Source organism: Genypterus blacodes, unplaced genomic scaffold (genome assembly GCF_046128005.1).
Source record: "Genypterus blacodes isolate CSIRO-AG114 ecotype Tasmania unplaced genomic scaffold, CSIRO-AGI_Gbla_v1 ptg000156l_1, whole genome shotgun sequence".
Taxonomy (NCBI): Eukaryota; Metazoa; Chordata; class Actinopteri; order Ophidiiformes; family Ophidiidae; genus Genypterus; species Genypterus blacodes.
The window spans coordinates 6808289-6825105 of record NW_027466957.1 but is presented as its reverse complement, the minus strand read 5'-3'; the positions used below and the strand labels follow the sequence as shown (position 1 = coordinate 6825105).

Sequence of the window (16817 nt, the reverse complement as noted above, 5' to 3'; positions counted from 1 at the left end):
GAGTTTACTCCTGATGCCTGTACATCAGACTGTAAACAGCTCATCCCTGTGTGACATTATCTCTCCACCTTTGTACACATCTTCTCTCAAAACAGAAGCTTTCAATACGTCTCAGAAGATGTGAGACAATTGCGTGGCAAAATATCGCTAAGGCTAAACACATCGTCCTATATATGGAAACGCTATGCATCAAATTGCATAATCATAATACTACTATGCAGAAAAAGCTCCAAGGATACATTTATACAACGGGGAATAAGGATAGAATACAAAAAACACCAAAACAATTAAAAGTACATAAAACGTCATCTTTATTGAAGTATTTTTTTTTTTTTACTTAGCATTGTAAATCTATTTTCAAATAGAAAGCATTCTATACAGCATCAGGCAGGAAATGTCTCACTTTTTACACATTTGCTGTCTCTTTTGATAAATAGAGGGAAGAGGCGTGTTGGTTCACGCTAGCACGCTGTGGTAGTCTGGTGGACACATGGTTATATTTAGTGCAGTTATTGCATTACAAAGCAATCATCCCAACAAAAAGTAGTGCAATTCTTTTTTTCTACTCACACAAAAAAGAGGAAGTCCAGATGGTCTAAGGCGTTAAACGTTTTTTTTTTTTTTTTTTCATGTTCAGCTTAGTATTGCATACAGAATAAGACAGAGGGAAGTAAATTAAGACCCTTGTAAAAATTGTGCTTCAATTGAAAAACCTGAACTGCTCTGATCAGTTACTAAATTGGTCCGCTTTGAAAAACATACTCTGCCAAAATAAAGTCATAATAGCAAATAAGTCAAACTAAGACATGCAGGGATTCGTTAAATGTCATTCCTCTCACAAATAACATCACAAAAAAGTAGCCTAATTTGGGGTAAGAAATACACAATTTTCCGATTTTAAAAGTTCATCAAATATTCCCATCCACCACTTCAGCTAAAATCACGTGGAGAGAAAGAAATGCTCCCGATAGGAACTTTCACTGTTGAATCATTTGATGCATTCAAATGTTTAGTAATAGTATTGTGGGCTGGACTGCTGCATTTCAGAGTGAATAGCCCCAAAGACAAGACTATCACTACAAGACGACGAGGAGAACCGGAATCAATGCATTACTAAAATACTTAACCGTAAAAAGAAACAATCAGGTTTCATGCAAGACTTGCATAGATTTTTTTCCGTTTTTTTTCTCAATCATGCTGATTTTTTTTCTCTCCAAAATATACAGAAGACTAGATAAAGATATCTGTGAGACATGGAAGCAGTAAACCAGTCATTCTTAAAGCCGCCTCCTATAAACCCTGTATGAACACAACATCCAACTCATCGGCTCATGAACTGACGGTGCAGGAACAGAATGACATCATGTCACGGGTGCTACAGCTGTGAAGTCCTTTAGGGACTACAGAAACATGAGAGGACCACGCCACACACACTCCTTGCGTGAAAGTGACCAGTTGAGCGAGACGAGTGTGTGTCTGGTGGTGGGACTCGCCTGCACGGGGGACACCTGAGGAATGTGAAACCTAATCTGTGCTCAACTGTGAAACTACACACAGGTAACGACGACGACAACAACAATAACAACAACAACGCAAATGGGATGAAATTAGAGTGAAAACGTGTGAAAAGTGTGTGGATGCTACAATCAATAACGTGCTACAATCGAATTACAGGGCAGTTGGTTGGGTTGGAAACGCCACGTGGTGCCGGAGGTGCAAAGGCATGCAAGCTTACATTCTCTGATGCCTGGATCTGACCTGACCTGCATGTGCTCGGGTTTGTGGGAATGACTCCGTGTAAACAAGCAAATCATTGGCAAATCATCTGTCCGTCCTACACTAATGTTCCCCTCCTGAATTGTGTTTACATTCTCGGTGCCCCTTCAGGTGTGTGTACAGGTGTTGGTGTGATTGTGCAATAGCAAAGACAAGTGGTACCCAGAATGTAAGTGACACTGATACCGCACTGCAGCTTCACACCGCTTACATTGTAAAAGTCATTTAGAGACCGTCAAAGTAAAAACTATCTCGACTGAACACAGAGTAACAACAAACAAGTCCATATTAACACAATCGATCCAACCTAAGTCATGATGAAAGAAAACCAGTTGCCCATTCAGTATATATACATTATATTCAAATGCATTAGGATTTCCCATAAATGGATTCAACGGTAGACATTCCTACATATCCATAAAGATCATTCAGTTCCTGTTCTGACGTTAATGTGCAAATAGTCTTATAACATAATTATATTGATACATGCAATACTAAAGATAGTTAAAAGTCTTAGGAATTTTAAGGCCAGTTTATGAGACATCCTACAATAGAGAAACCTTAGGCAAAGCAGCTAAAGTTAGAGTTTGCGTACAGCTGGTACCACTGCAGAGGTGAGTAGCCCTGTTGACTGAAGAACTGCACCCTGCTGCTGAGGTCGTTACATCCCTTTTGCTTTAGATCATGTAAAAACTGGGAGTGAGGAAGATTGTGATTGTAAATACTAAACACTGCTTCTTTAAAAATAGACTTTGGGTTTTGTACTTTAATAAACTGGGCACGTGTTCCTGTTCGATTCTGAGGCCACCTATGATCGACGTTTGAGTTTTGGGTGTGAAGTTGGTCTTTCGTCTATAAATGTCAGGTTTGGGAGCGCGGAGACGGCGGGAGGGCCGGGGTGAGCTGGAGGCTGGGCGCCCTTGCTCCTCAGTAGGTGTCTCGTGGCCACGGGCGGCTGCGCTGCCTGTTGTTCCTCTGGTTGTGACCTTGCTGAGCGTCACGTTGGAGCAGCCTGTCCTGTGACTCGTGCCCGTTGGCGCTGTGGGTGCTGCCGGGGTGCCCGCCGCGAGGGGGGTACATGTCCCTGTATGTGCGAGTGTGGCAGGGGGATGCATACTCATCCTCTTCTTCCTCCTCCTCCTCCTCCTCCTCTTCCTCCTCCTCCTCTTCTTCTTCTTCCTCCTTGCCCCCCCTGTGGCCCGGGCTCCCTCTCCGGCCACGAGACAGGGAGTCACTGGCCTCATCAGAAGGCATAAGACTGTCCTGCTCCAACGGGGAGAGGGCCTCCTCTCCTGCTTCCTCCTCCTCGTCACCCTCCAAGCCCACCGCCTCGCGAGGCTGCGGCTCGTTTTTGTTCGGGTTCTGGAGGTCGGTGTTCGCGACGGAGAGATGGAAGAACAAAAGAAAAGAAGGAGAGAAGAAAAAAGGAAAGCTTTAGAGACCATGACCTCATCCAGGTGTAGTTTGTGTCTCATACTGAAGCTCGTTCTCTAACACACCGGGGTGGATGAAGTCATGACACACAACACCAAAAAGGACTCAAACTCTTAAATAACTGGGAATACCTCGAATTGTTAATAAAAGTTAAATTTAAAGTGAAATAAATGATGATTTTTTTAAACTGAGTGATTTTGGCCATTGTTTGTGGTTAAATCTCTCAGTCTGGCACTATTATTATATTATTATTATTAGGGCTTTATACAAAGTCACACTAAGGACCACTGACTTACTGTGTGATGGTCACTTTCGTGGAAGTTTGGTCTTAAACAATAACCGATAAGCGACCTAATATGAGTTCTTTGTCTTCAGTGTTGTCATAGTCACTTTAAAGTTAAACTCCTCTTTCATGCACTGACAGTATTTCATCCACCCGCTTGTGTATTCAGCGTAGAAACACACACACGGAACAAAAGAAATGAAACGTTTTAATGGATGCACATAAAACATGTTGCACTGATATTATGGTCTCAGTCTCATGTAAATTCTGTATCATTTTAGTGAATCGGCTCTCCAAGCATTCCTCATACTGTATGCCTTTAATCAGCATTACCATTCCTGATAGCATGAAGTGCTGCTGTGAGGAGGGGAGCCATTCACAAAGCAAAGGCTCGCTGAGGAGCAACACCCGTTCAAACCACACTGACTGCCAGTGTCTGTCCCTGATTGGGCGGTTGAGCTGCTTTGTGAATTTTCTCCCAGAACACTTGTAGAGGCAGTGTTACATAACTGGAGACCATCGGAGTGGAGGAAAGGGAGGCAGGATGCAAGAAATAAAAACACATCATCGTCTCTGTGGTGAGATCGGAATGAATAAACCACAAGTGCTGTTCATTCACTGTCTCAGCCTGTGTGTTTCAGGGTGCAGTGGCAGGTGTGAGGGGGGGTTGTTGGGGTTGAGAGTGCAGATATATACAGTATAAATATATATATATATATATATATATATATAAACCCTACTACTCACCCCGTTTTGTAAGCGATCATTCAATTAATTCCTGTGTTTCAGAAAACTGCAAAAATGTTAAGCACGGATGAGTGAGAGGACAGACAGACAATTGGAGACAATAAATAATGACACAGGAGTGAGAATCTGGGATGGGAAGAGCTGCTCAGGACAGTGACAACATACAACACCTTCACAATAAGATTCCTACGTACATACAGCTCCTGGTATTGGTGTGAGACTGTGTGGCGACGCTAAGCAGGAGACGAGCTCACCTGTAGGCTAGAGATGGCAGAGGGCGGCGTCATCAGACTCTGCTCCAGCAAGGGGTTGAGAGGCGTGGTGCCCGGCAGGTGAGTGGCGCGCCAGTAGACCTCTAAGTATTCAGCCAGATGCTCGCAGGCGTCTTCCAGCTGGTTCTCATCCAAAATGACATCAAACATATCCTACAAGTGAAACAAAAATCCACAGAAAAATGTCAATTCTGTATTTTTTTCTGTATCATAACCAATCAAGTGGAAGAGAAGGCTGCGCTCAGTGGCTCCACCTACTGGGGGGCACTGAGAGAGTTTGTCTGCAGCCATCATCTGTACATTTAGGTGTTTGCTCTGAGACTTCCCTCTGGATTTGACCAGCCTATGGAGCACCTGCGGGAAGAACGCAGGACAGGTTTAAGAGGTCAAGGATGAGGACAAAGGAGGGGGGTCAAAGTCCGGCAAAAGGCAAGGTACGACATGTTGTACCTTGGGTGAGGTGACTTTGACGTAGACGACGATGGGTGCGAGGGAGGTTTTGGCGAGCTGTGCGGGATGGTTGATGGTGTCTGCGTCCAGGACAACCAGCTGCAGGGTCTTGGCGAGCTCAAATATCCTCTCGATCTCACTCTGGACCTCCGCTGCATAAATGTGTCAAATTGAATTTTGTGAGTGTGTGAGCTTATTGTTTCTGTAGACTGTAGGTGTGGCGGCGCTTTCCTGCTGACTCTAGCACATTCACCTAAACTGGAGCGAGTGTTGGACCTCTCCATGATGGGCCTTTTGTTCAGGACGGATCTCTTGGCTAACGACAGGTCGGCAGTTACACGGGTAATTGAGATTCTGCAAATGTCAGACGACCGTCACAAAGTATAGTGGGAGAAATATACGGATCAACTGAAGAGCACGCTTTCTGTTGCAACAGGGGTTAATCTGTAATGTATTTATTTTACTGACCTTCCCTCGAACCTGTGTTTCAGAAAGTCGAAAAGGGCTTTCTGCATCATATCTGTCACCTGAGTGAGCACGGCGACGAGGATCAGAGGAGAAAACACAAAACACAGCAATAAGAGAACAAACAGGATCAATTAAGGCATGGATTTGATGATTTGGTCTCTGAGCTAAACTCAGGTGACCAGAGAACACAGACTGCAGTGATGTAGGGAGAGGTTTAACAGTGAGAGAGCTGGAATAAGGAGAGGCCGACCTCATAGCCCTTCAACGATGGTCCCACGAGGACCACGGGCCTCATGGAGGGCACCACGTCGTAGGGAGGGACGTGCTCCTGCCGGAAATAGGGGAGGACAAGGAGAGAAAGATGACAAAACAGTGAGGGAGAAAGCTTGACAAAAGATTGGGGGTTGGGTTTATTCCCTGGGAAATCAATAACACTCTATGTCCCTTCACAAAGTCAAAAATGATGCATTCTGTCACGATCACGCAGACATACAAGCCTACCTGTTTTTGCTTCTGTTTAGCTTGTGAAGACAAGAATTTACAATCAATGGTGGCAAAAAGGGGTAAAGGTTACAGTTTGTTGGTGGAGAGGAGGAGCTCAGGCCTGGGGAGGATGTCTGTAGTACTTACATTCACCTGCAGATGGCGGTGTTGTTCTCCAGTTCCCAGTCACCATGTCGCCCAGACTGGAGGAGTTTCCCCCTGTTTTCCTGCAATAACACAAGACGAAATTATGACAGAGAAGATTGAAGTTACACATAATGTTAGAGTAAGAGTAACAATAAGAAGAGTGAAGTGAGAGCACCTCTGTTTCTGCTCCTGTTTGAGTCTCATGGCCTCCAGTCGTAGCGGGCTGGGGATGAAGGCGATGTCGGCGCCTTCCTTCACCAGACGGCCGATCCACCAGTCATTGTTGTACTTCTGTTAGTTTCAGAACCAGAGCACCACTTTCAAACCTGTCTCTGACTGACAGTGACAGAAATGTGCCTTGCTCAAACATGAGGCAGGTTCAGACTCACTTCTTTGATGTGCAGGAAGTCTTTGGCATCGAAGTTGACTGCAGCTCCTTGGACGGGACAATCCTCGTCCAGAGCTCCACAGTAACTCACATTGGTCTTTACTGCAAACGCTACAGGTTTGGACTGCAGAAGGAATAAGCAGGGACAAGAACACACAGGTCAGAGAGCAGTCTGTGCTCCAGGAAGGGCATTGAGTTGTATGCAGTGTGTATCCTGTACCCTCCACAGAGGAGTTACAGTACATAATACAGACTCACTCCTAGATCTGCAGGGACACACAGTACAAACAGCTATATACAGACAGACATTATCTATAACCTGCACACCACTTGAACACTTGAACAGCCCCCCGTGTCGCCCTCGTCATGCTGCTTGTGTTACCTTGGCTCTGTCGAGCTGCAGCTGTGCCTGGCGTTCGGCTTCACGCCGATACGCCTCGCGGTCCTCCTCTGCTGACAGGTCGGAATCCGACGGTCTACTGGTGTAGGAATCGGCCGAGCCCTGTCAGGAGAAAAGGGGGCGGGGTTAGGATATATAACGGACATGTTATTGTTTGTATTTACACTGTTACACTGAGGACACGTTTATTATGATCAACACAATCTACCAAGAACGCTGAGGCAGATTCACATCAGACGACGTTTACTTCTTCCTTTCTCTGTTCTGCTGTGTGCTTGAGTGCAGGTGTGTATGTATTCATAGACACATTCATGTGGGCCTGCATGTGTGTGTGTTTGTGTGTGTTCACAATACAATGCATTGCTCTCCCACACCAGCTATCTTCTGGTGGACCAAATATAGCACAAAGGAGGCAACTGCTTCCTCCTCTCTCCTGCTTGGCCCCGATCCATCCCATCATCCCCCACAGTGCAGCATGTATACATCCTTTATCCCCCCTTTACTCTCCAGAGATGCCTCCTCATTAGCAAAATATATGCCGGCTATCATTTTTCATTGTGCGCTGTGTGAGGACACATCCCAGGGATCGCTGGAACATTTTGCCCAAAGCAGCAATAAAGAAAACAAAGGAACATTTGACACCAGTGAAAGAATCGCTGGTGCTGCTGCTGAGTTTGGGTCTCAATCTGTGAGGCTCCTGTGATTATTCTGCTACGGTGCAAAGACCTTAGAGCGGCTGCGTCATACATGTCAAATTAATCAGATCATGCTGCGTTTGCATCCAGACTCTGGTGGTGATTTCTAAAGAGTAATGAGAAGAATATGGGGGGTAGCAGTTTGTGGGTGTATCTCTCTCTCTCTCTCTCTCTCTCTCTCTCTCTCTGTGTGTGTCTGTGTTCGTTGCCTCAGCTCTTCTATATTTGGTTTCTCTTTGGCTTCTCCAGAAAGAACTCAGTCCTGAATCTGTCAGCGGTGAGAAAAGCTGCGGCAAACAAAGCCGAGTCAGCCGAGAGAACGCAGAGACGAGAAGGATGGAGGAAGTGGAGGAGGACAAGAGAGAGAGGGAGAGAGAGAGAGAGAGAGAGAGAGAGAGAGAGAGAGAGGGAGGCGATTAGACGCTGAAGCTAACAGGTACCTGCAGTGTTTATATCACTTCTCCATACTGGGGCAATCACATAATACGCAGGAAGAAAGAATGCGTGTAACACAGATTTCTCCTCTGTTTCCCACCGGCTGGTCTCGGTCATCCATCTTACCTGGCCAACACACAGAAATCCTCAGGAGAACCAATTAGCAACAACACTACAAAGAGAGATTCAGCCTCAAAATACAGAAAAGTAGCCAGACATCAGAAACAACAACCACCTCTGCTTCCTCTGCACTTTAAAACACACACACACACACACACACACACACACACACACACACACACACACACACACATAACCTGGTGCACATTTATTTTTATCTACGCCGCCCCAGAGAACCAGCCTGAGAACATCTCTGCTCCTTTCTTGTTTTTGTGCGTGTGTGTCTGCGTTAGATAACCAGACCTGATTTCCAACACTGCACCAGAGGAGGAGGGCTGAGGGAGGAATGGGACAGAGAGGGATGAGAGAGAGGGACGAGCGGAGAAGCCAGCGTGACTGACGGACGGCCGGAAACGATTTATACGGGCGAGATAAAGCGAGGCTATCTCAGGGGGAAGATGAGATTAGAACATAATAAAATGGTTTGAAGGAGTGCAGTGAGACCCTGATATCTCTCCTCATCGCAGAGAGAGAGAGAGGGTGGGAGAGAGAGAAAGAGAGAGGGTTGCAGAGAGAGAGAGGGTGAGGGAGAGAGAGAGAGAGAGAGAGAGAGAGAGAGGGTGGGAGAGAGAGAGAGAGAGAGAGGGTTGCAGAGAGAGAGAGAGAGAGAGAGAGAAAGAGAGAGAGAGGAAGAGAGACTTGCATATTTGGCTGATTAAGACAGTAGAGCCTGATAAAGATAAGGCTCTAACTGCAACAGCTCTCTCTTTACAGCCGGGAAGCGCACATACACACACACACCGAGCAGAAACGGGCGTGTAAGCGGCGGGAGCGAAGCTACGCTGCAATGCAGAGCGGAGTGATGTGACCAGTCTGAGGGGTTCTTGTTTTTTTCACTGCTAATGCATCTGTCTGGGGGCTAAATTTAACTCCTGTTCCATTCTTGTGAGCATTCTTCACACACTGCAACACTGATGACCCCCCCCCCCCCAAGGGGAAGTGTTTCATCCGGTGAGTCGGGTCCTCCAAGGGGCCAATTCATCCTCACACACCAGAGGCAGACAGATATGAGATCTTGGCTCAGTCATTCATTGTCCCCAGATGATGAACTGTAATTATTCTGATGCTGATCTGACTTCTATTCAGCGCCCCCTTCAGGGTCTGACAGGAATACTGTACAAAATACATTTCCTCAGGTCAAACTTTAGTCCTTTGCCCCACTAATTGTCAGAATAGCAAAGTCCACACACACACACACGGGGCACAACCCGCACTATAGAATTGGAGGTCATTGTTTTTAGCATGAAGCTGTTTATGTTTACCAAACATTTTGTTACTCATTCAGTGGCCGGTCAAAGTGACGGCTGACTGCGATGACAAACGTATCTGTTTATCAAATACAATGACATAATACTGGAAGAAATGCTTAGCCAATGACGCCAGAGGATGAAAGTGCAGATTTGCTGCTGTGCCGCTGGATTCTGAACAGATTAACTGACGATTTCTCCGTTCAGATTTTGTTCATTATAAAATTGCCAAACACTGATGGTGATCCAGTAATTGGTCCCTTGTCACAATGTTGAACATTATTCAAATTGGCTCAGTGGCTTAGTTACTGCTCACCGTTGTAGGCAGTGGTTTTAATTCCTGGCGTCGTTATTTATTTGTTTCCTTTGCTCAGTAGGATTCATGAACATACATGTCAAAACCATACTAATTGCAGAGACTTTAAAGCGTAAACAAGCTGAAGGCATCATTTCACTCAGCATTCTTTTACTGTGTGGTTTTGAATTATGTGTGTGTGTGTATGTGTGAGACAATGATTTGTACTTTCCCCTTCATTGCTGCTAGACTAGTGTCACTTTGATGACAATGAAAGCAGATAAAAGGATCTGTGTGTTGAGTCTCACATCTCTGCAGTGAAATGAATGGAAACCAGTGGCTTTACTGGGAGGAGGGAGAAACACAGAAGCATGTGTATCTGTAAAATACGATGAAGTAGAACATGCAAAAACGCTGCTGTGGTCTCTTCCAGTGATGTGAGACAACGATAGCATGCAAACACCAACATCTCATTTCTCTGCGATACAGCGGAATATATTTCTCCTCTCCCAGCAAAGAAAAACTGCAAACTCCAGCAATTTGGAAAGCCAGTAGCCAAATATCTCATTTCACAAAGTGTTCGATTAACTGTGCGGTTTGAATTCTGTGTCAGCAAGTTTTACCTGCACACGCCTCCCGGATACACACAGCAATAAATCATTCTGTGGGTATATCATATCAAAGTCAAGCTCAGGCAAAAGTCAAATGGATCAATCACCAGGCTGCGCGAGGAAAATGGTGAAAAGGGGAGAGAGAGTGAGGCGAGGTGGAAAGTGATGGGGAAGCAGAAAAAGGAGAGAAACAAGAGGAGGGAAACTAAGAAAATGAGGGATGAAGAAGAGAAAGAGGAGCAGTAACGATATACACAAGGGTGAGAGGGGAGAAGGGGAGACGGAGAAAAATAGGGTAGGGGGGTAAGAGAAGAAGAAGAAGAAGAAGAAGAAGAAGAAGAAGAATTTTTAGTGGTTGGTACTCACTCAGTGAAGAGCTGCTGCCTGTCCCTCTCTCTCTACACTACATGCTGTGTACGCAGGCACACTCGCTGTGTCCCGGCTCCTAGAGGGACGACCTGCACTGGAGCAGATGTTGGCAACACCTTCCACACCCCCCACCCCCCTGCCACCATCCACACACACAAACACACAGTTTTTTACCCGGTGCGTCACTTGATCACTTCTTCACTCTCTTTTTCACTGCCTCATCACATTTCTTTGTCTCTTTCCATCAACTGCTATCTAGCACACACAGGTATAAAGGAGAAATCACACACACGCACCCCTAGGATTTCTCTCCCCCCCTTTTTCCAAGCCTTGTGTCCTACATATAACACACACACACACACACACACTCTCTCTCTCTCTCTTATGGCAGCATACTGCTTATTGTATCCTGCTGCAGAAATGAGTCATACTCCACTGCTCCTCCATAGACACCCCACCCCTATCACACACAAGAAACTACCTGCTCCGCTCCTGAAATTTACTCATTACTTGCTCTGTGGTTGTGTGTGTGAGGTGGGGGGGGGGGGGGGGGCTGTTGTGAAGGTGCAAAGCAGCATGGCTGACATGACAACAAAAAAGCCTAAAGGTGCTCATGTGAACAATGAAGCGAACACATCAGGCCTCCAAAATGAGCATCATGAATATTTGAAGACGTGCAATATTCTCCAGGAATCTGGAGATTGTCATTAAGCCCCCCATAACTAATGCCACCCACCTCCTCCTTCTCCTCTGAAGATGCCTGCTCAGCCCCTTTCTTTCATTCTTTCTCTTCCTCCCAGCTCCATATCCCCTCACTGTTGTAGTGCTACATGGTGCTACTGTAACCTAAACATTCCCTGCGGTGTCGTAGATTGAATTACACTCATGTCACTAACACTTAAAAAGCATTTACTATAATGATCAGCTCAAACAGTCCGGCTCAACACCCTTACACCTTTAATTCCAATTCCATAAACCTCTAATGTAGCATTTTATTTTATGACCAATTTGTTTTTAAATTGCATTCTGAGAGCATATATATAATTAACATAAGCTATCTATCTATCTATCTATCTATCTATCTATCTATCTATCTGGTTTCCAGTTCAGCACAAATGTACAGTAAATATGTGATTATATGTCTCATTGTCAGTTATGTGGATAAATTGATTGGACCTAAACAGTATATAGATATAAGACGTGTTCAGGAGCGACCCAGAAACTTCAATCATAATTATCTATACCTATGGATTGACAGCGTGAGGGGGAACCTGAACCATGAGAAACTCCCTCTTGTTCCTGTTGAAATGATTTTGTTAAATAACGTCAAATCTCTATCAGGCTTTTATGCTCACTTGACCTGGAAACATTAATTAAAATAACTGGGTTGTGTTTGGGATTTTCATGCAACACACTGCCAGGTTCCACATGCTTCTGCTGCCCTCTGCTGGGCAAGATACAAAATTGCAGGAGGTGAAGCAGCGACAGTAAATACTAGATGGAGATGCAGAGCAGAAATGTTTTATAATAGAGCTCAGAGAACTACAACATGCCATTTTGGAACATGTTACCATCATCAACAAAATGAAGAAACCTCAACACAACAAACAACACGACAAGAGCAACTTTAGAGCATCAAAGCTTCAACATCAGCTTCAACAGCCATTAAGTGGGACTACCTACAATCAGTGATCCAGTGTGTGTGTGTGTGTGTGTCTCTGTATGTGAGTGTGTAAAGAAAGGAGAGGGACATCTTGAAGCATCATCGAGGGCTTTTTTTCTTCCTTTTACCTGCCGTTTGATGAAGCTGGAGGTTGTGTCGGAGGACGTGCTGCCATCTGAGCGTTTGAAGCGGCTCTTTCTTTTAGGCAACTTCCTGGGCAGCTGTGGTAGAAACACACAGATGGATGGATGAATAGATAGATAGATACATACATAGATGGCTGGGTGGGTAGAGAGAGAGAGAGAGAGAGAGAGAGAGAGAGAGAGAGAGAGAGAGAGAGAGAGAGAGAGAGAGAGAGAGAGAGAGACAGAGAGAGAGAGAGAGAGAGAGAGATAGATAGATAGATAGATAGATAGATAGATAGATAGATAGATAGATAGATAGATAGATATAGCAGTAGGATAGGGTAAATCTAGCCCATGGTGGTCCGTGTGCACCCCCCCCCTAGGCTTTCTCAATCACAGCCGCTGACAGGGCCTCTACATTTGGGCTACAGGTGACTCGGGGGACTCGGCTGTGTTGTTGCACCTTTACCACAGCGTCAAACCAGCAACGCAGCTCCGCAAAATCGTGCTCCTGGTCCGCCCTGTGTCTCCGTCCGAGCGTTAAACCGGCTAATGGCACAAAACGCGTCGAAATAAACACAACAATGCACCGTTGCGGGATCCACAAAGGCCCCCCCGGTTTGTGTCTTACATGTCGGACGCTTTAACGTGTTTTTATTTAGGGGGGGTGGAATTATATTGTGAACCCACTTTGTTGTCGCTTTCCCCCACGCTCAGCATCAAAATCTGCAGTTTGAGAGAAGGCGGAGAAGAAGGAAAAAGTGGCTTCGCTTTGCCGCCGCGGCGCCTCAATTTCAACAACAAGTAGCAGGAAATTAGCCAACCATTTTACCCATATATTTATATATATAAACGAGAGAGAGACACACACAGACGGAGAGAGAGAGAGTGTGTGTGTGTCGTGGAGAAGTGAGGGAACCTTACCTGGAAATAGTGCGTCTGTGAGCCGGTCTCCACAGCAGACAGAGGGTCTACGGGCGATTTGGACATTTTGACTTGCACCATCTATCGAGAGAGCGCGGGGGAGGCGGGAGGCGCGCGGACATCGGTGAGCGGAGGAGCCGAGGCGCACGAGAGGCATCGATGTGCGGAGGAGGAGGAGGAGGAGGGGGGAAACATGGGGGAGAGACCTGGCGATATGGAGGATACACACTACTCCTTCACCCTAGACAACACACACCAAACAAACCGCGAGCGAGGGATACATAGAAATACCGAGAGCTAAAATAACCGATACGGTGTAAGTAAGCGTCATCACTGGAGCGAGCCTCTGAAATGAGCATCTCTCTCTCTCTCTCTCTCTCTCTCTCTCTCTCTCTCTCTCTCTCTCTCTCTCTCTCTCTCTCTCTCTCTCTCTCTCTCTCTCTCTCTCCGGGTTCAAGGTTGGCACAATTGGCACAAGGATTAATTCATACCGTCTGTCCTTTGAGAAAAAAAATACAATTATTTGCTTAATTCCAGATAATTGTAATTGTAATTCCAGCTAATTTAGCATCTTTTTAAAGAACAACAACACCCCCCAAATGTTTTAAATAATCATAATGACCATCACCCATCTTTAAACAATTAATTTCATTCCTTATCTTCATTCATTACAAAGCTTGCCCTTCGATCTCTATCAGATATTTTCCACCCCAGACAATCAAGCTTCTCAGACGCTCTGTAGTAGTGTTGTGATTTTGTGGCCAAGGTGTACCACACTGTTCAGTGGCTCTGTATTGTCCACTGTTCAGCGGCGAGACACATATTTCTCCATCAAACTGTATGTCGGCATCCTGGGCAGAGCTTCTTCCTCGCTCCCTCACCTCTCCAGCACCATGTTGAGCATTACTGGCGCAGCTGAAGCCCTGTATTTATTCCTCCCCTGCCTGGTCTTCCAGGAACTCGCCTCTCCACCCAGATTGGTGGTTGGTGCTATTTATGGGTTGTTTTGGTTTTTTGGTGGAGCTGTTCTTTGGCTCCTCTGTGGTCCATCTCCTTTGTGCCCTCCTCCTGAGTTATCCCATCTGTTCCTATAGCATCTTTGGGGCCCCCCTGAGTGGTCCAGATTGTCTTTCCAGTTCCCAGGTCACCGAAACAGATCCATCTGCTACTCCAATGTCATGGCCACCACCCCGTTGAAAGTCACTGTACCCCAGATCTCTTGGTTTGCTACCTATGAGCAACCCTCCTGCCATGTGTTTGCTTTGATCCATCCACCCTTTGCCCTCTGTTTTCACACTCTGACCATATACCTGCTCAGTGATGGCCGGCCCGTTCCCTTCATTATTTTAGCTTTGGAATCGGCATCACATAGGAGTGGTTTCAACGTCACTCCTTCTCAGAGTTGCAATTCACATTTGATTAATCAATTGAAAGAGCAGGAGGAAGAAGGAATGTTCCCCTTTTTCCTTTTGTGTTGTGTTTCAGTGGTGTGGCCATGTTTGCATGCACATGGGGATATTCTTTGCATTAAAATCGACGAAGTTCTTTCAGTTTTATTGCACAGTTAGGTTCTGTTTTAACATGCATTCCAAAGAACGCCACAGTACCAGACATGACAAAAACACTGTGCACCAGCCTAGCAAAATCCATGGCCTGTCAGTTTCAAAGTACTACTCAGAACATACTGGTGATGACAATATTACAATAAGTCATATACTGTATTAAAAGCTGCAGCTGAGCATGAGGGGGCTGGGCGACATCATTCAAGCTGAGGAAACTGCAGTGTAAAACAGACTATTTTTCACCACAACACATGCTGGCATCATGTTTAATTCTGAGTCTATAAAGGGAAAATGTATGGGTCTCTGTAACTATAATGACTATAATCTCTTCATATCTATTGGAGGTTAAAGCTTTTCAAAGAATCTTCTTCATTTATGATTGGTTAGTGTACAGAAGATAGATAGATAGATAGATAGATAGATAGATAGATAGATAGATAGATAGATAGATAGATAGATAGATAGATAGATAGATAGATAGATAGATAGATAGATAGATTACACTCAGCTTAAAAGAGGAACAGCACTACTGTTAAGAGGAAGCAGACAGCAGTGAACCGCCACCTTGCTGGAGGGCAAAACATGGCTATAATATAGTCAGCTGAGCACTGGGCAAACAGACGCTTATTTACTTTACCCTTTTCAACCCATCCCTCCCCTCCTCTAAACTTCACTCCATACTTAAGCTCAGCAGCTACATAAATCATGGATGTGCTCATAGAGAAATGAGATCACCAATACTACTAATAAAAACATTTATGATTGATCCCAACATCAATTTGATTTTTAGTGCTTGACTGTTTATCTGAGAGATGCTGTGTCTTTTGTGTTTGCTCACAGTCTGGTATGCACACATGATCATACTGTGTGAATTTGTGATAATGAGGCATTGTTTTACACAGATGCAGGCTGTGTTTTATATTTATCTTCTATGGACTATATTTAGAATAACAAGAAAATCAAGGTTTTTGCTTTATTGAATTGTCGGAAAAGAATCATTCTTCAGTAATTGACTCCTGATACAGCCTTTACATTTTTAGAAAAAATAGAATGTAGGATATTTACATTTTATTTCATAATTAGCTAATTAACAGAGATAAAGTCATCAAATTGTGAAGTGAAAGATTAAGACTCCTGTAAGACAGTATCTTATTGATTTATTATTGATTATAATGGTTTTACACAAAGCTAGGATAGCTGGATATGTAACGATCTCACCAATCTAAATACATAACTTGAACGTTGCAACATAGGCATCAAGAGCTCATAACATTGAAATCAGCCCAAAGAGGTCGATCAGCTACATTTTGCAAATAAAATGTGCACATTTGCCTTTGAGGAGAGTTTATATGCAGAAGTTCACAGCTGCTGCGCCCTCTGTACACAGTTCCACCACTAGAGGGAGTACCGAGTTCCTAACAGTGGCAATGACAGAGTGGTGTGAGCGACGGCACGCCTGGGCTGCGTGAAGTTATACAAAAGCACACAGCGCACAAGACCAGAAATAACTGCAGTTTGCCTTCAAAATAAAAGCAGCAAAAGGCTGAACAGAGCAAGTTTAAAATGTACTATTTGAATCATCAAAATGAGTGGAACTACTGCTGCAGAAATGAAGTAAAAATGCGTGTTTAATTGAATACAATGTACTTTTTCTATGAATTATATATTTACATGTTTTTTTAATTTTAGAGCCAAAACCCAAATAAGTGAATAGCTTTTATTTGATACAATAGAAATTGAAAAGAAATAATGACAAAAACACTGCCATACCGCAAATACAAGAACACGACTATAAAATGATTCTAAAAAGAAGACAACGGGAGGGAAACTTTCTGGGAAAACAGTTTAAAACAAAACAGGAAA

General features: G+C 44.6%; 1 protein-coding gene across 1 annotated transcript; it reads right to left on the bottom strand.

The window, feature by feature from the left end:
* Nucleotides 1-342: 342 nt before the first annotated feature.
* On the bottom strand, nucleotides 343-13486 carry cacnb3a (calcium channel, voltage-dependent, beta 3a). Its single transcript, XM_076167205.1, has 14 exons — nucleotides 13393-13486; nucleotides 12472-12564; nucleotides 6831-6950; nucleotides 6450-6572; nucleotides 6236-6351; nucleotides 6061-6140; nucleotides 5932-5951; nucleotides 5681-5758; nucleotides 5431-5489; nucleotides 5216-5316; nucleotides 4963-5114; nucleotides 4771-4866; nucleotides 4495-4665; nucleotides 343-3138 (listed from the first exon to the last, which is right to left on the bottom strand). The coding sequence occupies exons 1-14, from the start codon at nucleotides 13471-13473 to the stop codon at nucleotides 2704-2706; spliced, it is 1725 nt and encodes a 574-aa protein (XP_076023320.1). The 5' UTR covers nucleotides 13474-13486; the 3' UTR covers nucleotides 343-2703.
* Between the last annotated feature and the right edge of the window lie 3331 nt (nucleotides 13487-16817).

Excerpts from the sequence above, each read along its gene's own strand:
- cacnb3a (XM_076167205.1), bottom strand. The coding sequence starts at position 13,473 with ATGGTGCAAGTCAAAATGTCCAAATCGCCCGTAGACCCTCTGTCTGCT. Across the intron at positions 5,952-6,060 it reads ACCGCCATCTGCAGGTGAAT|CTAAACAGAAGCAAAAACAG; the intron begins GTAAGTACTACA and ends TGTCTTCACAAG. Across the intron at positions 5,115-5,215 it reads CAACACTCGCTCCAGTTTAG|CGGAGGTCCAGAGTGAGATC; the intron begins GTGAATGTGCTA and ends ACATTTATGCAG.